This window comes from Artemia franciscana, chromosome 6 (genome assembly GCF_032884065.1).
Source record: "Artemia franciscana chromosome 6, ASM3288406v1, whole genome shotgun sequence".
Classification (NCBI taxonomy): domain Eukaryota; kingdom Metazoa; phylum Arthropoda; class Branchiopoda; order Anostraca; family Artemiidae; genus Artemia; species Artemia franciscana.
Window position 1 is genome coordinate 37410609 of NC_088868.1, and position 8081 is coordinate 37418689.

The window sequence follows — 8081 nt, forward strand, 5'->3', positions numbered from 1 at the left end:
AGATGGAGTATAAGATAAAAAAAGCAAAAAACACACTACAAAAGAATACACACACAAGAAAAATGAAGAACAAATGGATATTTAACTACAAAAAACAAAACCTATTGCCTCAAAATAATTGCCCAAGGATGAGTAACAATATTAGAGTTATTATTAGAGTTATATCTGACGACCTGGGCTATGATCGTTTCATTAGGGTCGATAATTCCATATCGACTTGTCACAATGCGGTTACTTGTAAATGGTGGAAGCCGTAAGAGGTACTTCGTATATTTTTAATTTATAGTCCGCAATTCTTTCTTATCTTCCTTTTGGATTATCCTCCAAAAGGGACTTAAATACAGATAATGGGGTAGTGCCATTGTATTGTACAGATGGGCCAAAATCCGCCGATCGAACTGACGCTTATAAACTACAACACTGCTATACGCTAAAGAGGTCCGTTTCTCCAGATGACTCTGAAAGAGATGACGCGTTTCAAGCATAGACCGACCAATAGGGATCCCCAAATAAACTATGTGTTCGGCAAGCCGAACAGTAGCACCACCCAGCCTTACATCAACAGCAGACCCTTGCTTAGCATTAATCAACATCATATCTCATTTCTCCTCATTAAACTGAAGGCCTATTTTTCTAAATTCTACTTGAAACTGGATAAAATTCTCCTCTAAACCGCGAAGGAGGCGGCTCTGATTAAGTACATCCTCTGCACAGCTTATTAACGATAGATCAATTCCTCTCAGAATGCATGTCAGATCTGACTTAGACTGCGATTTGACGATGCAGTTGTTAAATGCAGATCATCGATGCCGGGCGAGGTGGAAACGCCTGATTCCCGCCACAAGTACAAGTACAAGTACCGGGTTATTTGTCAGGTTTGGTGTTTCCGGTAGCTTAAGCTCAGCTTTTAAATTTTGATAAAAATCATATAAAAGTTTAACATACATGGGTCAACATCTGCTAGGCCCATATCTAAAATAATCTGCTCATGAATTAGTGAATCGAAGGCCCTTTTAACATCATGTGCGGCGAGAGCTATGCTCTCACCGCTTTTCTCAGCATCTATCAAGGCTGAAACAAGAGCAGAAAGAGCGTGGCCAAAACCTAGACTAGGCTGAAAACCGAACGGATGGTCTGGAACTGTGCATTTTGGCCGCAGTTCATCAACAATAAGTGCCTCAAATGACTTGCAAACAACTGTAGCCAAAGTTATATGTCGAAATGACGAGGACTGGCAAAGTGGCTTTCCCTTTTTAGGCACAGGTGTTAGTATTCCTATTGAAAAAGAATCAGGCACAATACCCATGCTAAGAATCATTTGAAAAAGAATGGCAAGGTGCTCAAGGAACATCTCGCTGCAAAACAGCAGTTGCTGAATTCATATACTATCACAACCACGCTATTTCTTTTTTTTAGTTTTCTAATAGCAGTACGGATAGAACACCTCGTAATTATAACACCTAGACTGTTTTCTTCTTGCTTACGTGAGAAGAAATCATCCAGTTTCACACCGAAACTTTTTTGTAGCCGGATATCAGGAGCCGAAAATTCATTTCTATAATGCTGAACCCAATTATCTCGAGATATTGAGGTCATTGTTACATGAGATCTTTCTTTAAACAATGAAGACCATAGTTTGTTCGGGTGGGTAAGGACAGCCTGAGATGAAGAACGAACAATTGCACTACGGTGTAGTGAAAGTTCTTTCGCGAATTTACGTTTACAGGGTTCGGACAGGTTGGTTCGTTTCAAATTATGGGCTCTGTCCTATTTTTATAGGATTTCCCGGGCCCAAATGTAGGCCAAATATAGGATTCGGAAGTCCTCGGGATCAGATCTATGGTAGATGGCGCGGGATGCCTGGTCGCATAAATTACCAAGTTTCATCCCGATCCCTCCAATCTTAGCATTTTCCATGATTTTAGGTCCCCCCAAATTCCCCCCAATGTCACCAGATCCGGTCGGGATTTAAAATAAGAGCTTTTAGACACGATATCCTTCTAAATATCAAATTTCATTGAGATCCGATCACCCGTTCGTAAGTTAAAAATACCTCATTTTTCTAATTTTTCAGAATCAACCTCCCCCAAACTACCCCAAAGAGAGCGGATCCCTTCTGGTTATGTCAATCATGTATCTAGGACTTGTGCTTATTTTTCCCACCAAGCTTCAGCCAATCTCTCCAATCTAAGCGTTTTCCATGATTTTAGGTCACCCCAAACTCCCTCAAATGCCCCAGATCCGGTCGGGATTTAAAATAAGAGCTTTGAGACACGATATCCGTCTAAATATCAAATTTCATTGAGATCCGATCACCCGTTCATAAGTTAAAAATACCTCATTTTTTCTAACTTTTCAGAATCACCCCCCTCCCAACTACCCCAAAGAGAGCGGATCCGTTCTGGTTATGTCAATGATGTATCTAGGACTTGAGCTTATTTTTCCCAACAAGTTTCAGCCCAATCCCTCCACTCTAAGTGTTTTCCAAGATTTTAGGTTTCCTCCTCAAAATTCCCCCAATGTCAACAGATCCGGTCGGGATTTAAAATAATAGCTCTGAGACACGATATCCTTCCAAACATCAAATTTCATTAGGATCTGATGAACCGTTCGTAAGTTAAAAATAATTCTTTTTTTCTATTTCTTCTGAATTAACGGGCCCCCCACTCCCCACCCCCCAGATGGTCAAATCGGGAAAACGACTATTTTTAATTTAATCTGGTCCAGTTCCTGATACGCCTGCCAAATTTCATCGTCCTAGCTTACCTGGAAGTGCCTAAAGTAGCAAAACCAGGACCAACAGACAGACAGAATTTGCAATTGCTATGTCACTTGGTTAATACCAAGTGCCATAAAAACACTATGCTACAATGAGATTAACCGAACAGACGGACCAAAGGATGATGAGGCGATAAACGATAAAAAGCTGATTCCGACAACCTTCCATGCAGGAGGGCCAACTTTGCACTTCTATCAGTGACATCAAACTTACGAATTATCTTACCGTTGCTATACCAAGGGGGGAGATAAAGTAAAAATTTACAATATCTGAAATAAAAAGTCCAAATCTGATTAATATCATTTTTCTTTAGAAGGGGATAAAGACCAGATAGATAAAGGACAGATTGATCACAGAATGTAGCATATAGCCTACCCACTGCACATCTATTATACTTCCCTTGATTAGCAAATATCTTAGAATAGCCCATTTGAATAACTGGGCCTTATTCACATCAGCCAGCCAGCGTTCAGCCAGGAAACACATAAGTTGCAAGAACTCCAGTCTCATTAAGCAGAGACTGCTAGCCTATATACTGATCTTCGCTCATTTCGGACAGGCCCAACATGACAAAAAACAAAACATAGGCTACCAAGTCAACACAACAGCATAGTCCAGGCAGAAGCAGCTTACTAAGCCCAACACAAAGCATTAGTTAAGGATTAATTATCAATCTACACCAAGAGACAGAAAATTGTAAATCATGAGCAATGTTCTTAGTGCTCTTCAGCCGAAAATATAGGAATAATAGGATTTTAGCCAAAATATAGGCATTTTATAGGAGTGCAGTAAAATATAGGAATTTATTGGAATTTATAGGTAAGTCCAAACACTGCGTTTACTATGAATTCGAAGCTTATTCACCCAACCGTCTCGTGGACAGCCAGCCTCACGCCAAACCGAAAGCCAAAATCTTGCCGAATTACACGCATTGTGCAGATCAACATTTGCAGACCAGCCTTCGAGGAGTAGGCGAAACACTAATATCTAAATCAATATTGAAAAACAACGGAAAATGGTCTGATGTAAAATTTGAATCAGAAACAAGAACCTCACTCGATGTAACTGATCGAGTGTGCATAACATGACCTAGGTTTGACACATTTCCCGAATTATGAATATAAGACGCGAGTATGAATTCATCAGCTAGCATACTGAATAACATATTAGCACGATTACAACTTGAACTGTTGTTGCCGCTCAGGTTTTCAAGATCACAGTTAAAGTCACCTGTTATCAGACACGAAAGTCCAAACGCTTTTATTTTATCAATATACTTCGAAATCCTTGAAATACTTACGGCAAACAGTCTATCTGATCGATCATTACGATAGTCCGTAGGGAGATACAAGTTCACGATAACCATATCTTGGATTTTGACGGCAAGAAAGTCTAATACCGAGTCAAACATATAAGTGGATAGAGAGGATCTAACGTAAGTCGCAAGGCTGCCAGATGGCCGACCATGAGTGCGAGAGCGTTTGGCTTCGACCGTAAAAGCCTGATGGTTAGGTGACAGGTTCAATAAGGTAAGCCTGAGAGAGGTTGCAAAATGTTCCTGCAAACACACAATATCATATCTTGAAAGAAGGTCCTCGATAAAAACAGTCCGGTTAAGGAGATTTCTATTTAAATTCCACAATGCAACTGCATGCTTAGCACAGGCAGGTTCTATATTCATTTTGGTAGGGAATTCGTAATGATTATCGCTTAATTAGCCAAACAGCTTATGTTATAGCATGTATGGCCTTTCTTTTTCCATAAGATGCAGAACATATCTTTAGTGCACATATTGTCCTTCGTGGATGTGTGATCAGAAGCAACAAAACGACCACATATAGGCGTCAATATGCAATTAATCGCTAAGTGACCAACTCTATGGCATGAATAACAGCTTTTTGGGAAAAATTTGAATTCTTCAGCAGGCAGCTTCTCATAAGCGATTCGGACTGAGACTACAAGAAAGTCTTCAAGATCCTTCCTGGTCCTGAAATACAGCTTGAACACTTTGGAGCGCTCAAAGTTACCGATTTCTATTGCTTTTAATGCACTTGCAACAAGGGACCATTTCAGTATGTGTCATACTAGGTTGAACCTGTTTCAAAACAGCAATAAACATTTTCTCTTTGAGCATGACAGAGACCTCAGGCTTACTAACTTTCATTTTCTCAACGATCTTTTCAGCAGAACATTTGGACTTGACGATGAGTTTCCAGTCCTGTCTCACCTTTTTTAGCTCACTTATTTCGGATGAGTTGGGACACATAATATCCAAAAACTGCTTGCAAGCAACGGGATTATCGAGAGACTTTGGCATTTTAAGAACAACGGCATAGGATGGCTGGGGATTAACTGTTACAGGATTGGCAGGACCTGGGACACTACTCGCCGAAGGGCAGCAGAGGCTCTATGCTTTAGCCATAGACACAAAGTTCTTAAATTCTAGACATAAACCATTTACCTTGAGGGTTAACGTAGCGCTTGCCTCACCAGGAATTGTAGGGACTTCGTCTGGTTCGTATATAACGAACGTAGGCAGGACCACTGAATTCTTATTACAGTCGTCAAGAACTTTCAAAATTTCTGCAAATGTATCAGCAATTTTCAGCCTTTCGGTTGGCCGAGTAGCATAATTCACCACAGACTAAATCGTTTTCTTCCCTTCGCTCACCAAATCGTCGGCGACAAAATTGCAACCAGTTCTGATAATATCGGCATTTGCATTTCCTTTCGATTTCGCCCGCACGACAAAATTTAGTATAGCATTATGTACTAGTCTATTCGGCTGCATCCCATGAAATGAATCCAGTTCACACGCAGTTCCTGACTGAACAGTCCAGACAAAGAAAAATCTTTTTCACTAAATAAAACTTGGCAAAAAGCCACACAGCTAAAGCAGCTCATATAGTTTCAATAATATAGTTCAAATGCCAGTAAACCGGTCAAACAAGTTAATTTGGCAACGCAAAAGCACTGAATCAACGAACATCGAAAAATAGGTCAAGTTTAAATTTCAAACTAGATTTCAATTCATAATCCTCTTAGTCAATTACTGATTAGTCAAATTACTGAATCAATACTGATGTATATATGTATATATTTTCGACGTAACGCCTTAAATTAGATATTGTCATAAATTAGGTATTCTCATTAAATGGACTTATCCCCATTTGAAAATTTATTTATTTATGTTATACTAGCTGTTGGGGTTGCGCTTCGCGCCACCCCAACACCTAGTTGGTGGGGCGCTTCGCGCCCCCCCCAAGCCCCCCCGCGCGCGTAAGTCGTTACGCGCCATATTAGTTATGCGCCATTGTAGTTGTGTCCCTGTGTCCCACCAATGCGAGGAATAAGAACAGCCTCACCCTCATAAGGCCCTGTCAAGATTGTGGCCTCTATTAGGTTTTCCATTGCTTTTTTTACGGCAAGTCGCGTGCCATTGCAAAGCTTTGGTGGGTTGATATTTCTTAAAAGTATTATTGGTACGCCTATTTTTAGTTGTAGCACGTGTGGTGGAAACCCTGAAGGATCTATGGAATTTAAAAATTCAGATGGATAATTAACCGCTTCATTTGGTTCCAAAACTGTGTCGACTGACTTGTAAAGGACTGCCTGGTCTCGAATCTTGTTCAAAACAATATTGTTGATTTCGTGGACGTCTATATTTTTGGGTGCGAGAATCGCTCTTTCACTTAGCCATTTATTATTTTTATAATTTTTTAGAATATTCGGAAATATTTTTTCAATCAATTCATTTTTGGACGTCACTAAATTACAGAAATCAGCAGGTAGTTGTATACGTCCTGAAATTGAGTCTACTGTTTGACCAGAGTCATCGTTTTGCAATCGGACACGCATATTTGTAGTTAATTTTAATATTTTTACGTGTGCCTATAAATTAGAATTTTTTAGGCAAGCATTCATTTCGTCTGCAGGAGTTAAACTACGTAAAAATTGCGAATATACAACATTCTTGGCTTTCCCATTGTCTCTGCATATACAAAGCCGTATGTACTAATAATGACATCATATGCAAACGCTCTTTTTACAAACAAACAAACATGCATACATACAACTCGTTTTTATATAGATAGATAGATAGATAGATAGATAAAATACAAATTAACTGCGTAAAACTTGCGAATATACAACATTCTTCGCTGTCCAATTGTCGCTGCATATAAATAGATTGTCAGGTTTACCGACCCTCGAACATGCAACGTACAATTGTCAATGGGAAAAACAATCAGTATTAAGATCTATACCACATTTTTCTAATGATTGACCTTGAGCTTTGTTAATGGTGATTGCAAATGCTAATCGAATTGGGAATTGCAATCTTTTAAATTGAAAAGGCAGATCCGTTGGAATCTTGGGAATGCGAGGAATAAGAACAGCCTCACCCTCAAAAGGCCCTGTCAAGATTGTGGCCTCTATTAGGTTTTCCATTGTTTTTTTTACGGCAGGTCGAGTGCCATAGCAAAGCTTTGGTGGGTTTATATTTCTTAAAAGTATTATTGGTAGGCCTATTTTTAGTTGTAGCACGTGTGGTGGAAACCCTGAGAATAATATCTCGAGGTAAAAACTGATCACCGACCATAACGATGGCCACTTCGTCGATAGTTGGAGCATTGTATCTACGCACATGTTGGCCAGGAGGCGTTTTGTCAGCGGAAATAACAATTTTATGCGTATAAGTAGGCATCAAATCGATGGCTGTTTTGAACAAACGCACTAAATTATTATTTTCGTGGAAAAGATGTTGTAATTGGGAAACTATTGTCCTTTCAATGTTGGGAGAAATTTCGCAACGTGCATTCAATTCAGAATTTCTATCACTGATGAAGTACAATTGTAAAAATTTATGATTCTCGCCTGAGAATGGTAGAAGAGACCCTGCTCTATGATAAATTTGCCCTTTTACTTTGAAAGTAGACATAAATTGATCTGGATTTTCAATTTGGGCTCCAAACGACGTCATTTGGAAACATGAGTTGTATTTTCTGATTCATTTATATTCCTTATGTCCCGGTGTCCCGGTCGTCATTTATATCCCCCTGTTTTATATCCCGCTTATTTTTCAGTTTTTTCCTTTTTTTAGTTTTTTTTTTACTTTTTTAGTTCTTTTAGTTTTACGTTTTTTAGTTTTTTTTTAGTTTTTTAGATGAATTTTTTTTTTAGTTTTTTACCTTTTTTTCTTTTTAGTTTTTATTGGTTTTTACCTTTTTTTAGCTTTTTATCTTTTTTATTTTTTTTTATTTTTTTTTTTAATTTTATTAGTATTCTTTTTCTCTTCTATTTT

The 8081-nt window shown here is 38.8% G+C and overlaps 1 protein-coding gene across 1 annotated transcript; it reads right to left on the minus strand.

Annotated features, from left to right (window-relative positions):
- Nucleotides 1–907: 907 nt before the first annotated feature.
- LOC136028563 (uncharacterized) lies at nt 908–1351 on the minus strand. The gene has a single exon (XM_065706409.1). It carries the CDS (start codon nt 1349–1351, stop codon nt 908–910), a length of 444 nt encoding a protein of 147 aa, XP_065562481.1.
- Between the last annotated feature and the right edge of the window lie 6730 nt (nt 1352–8081).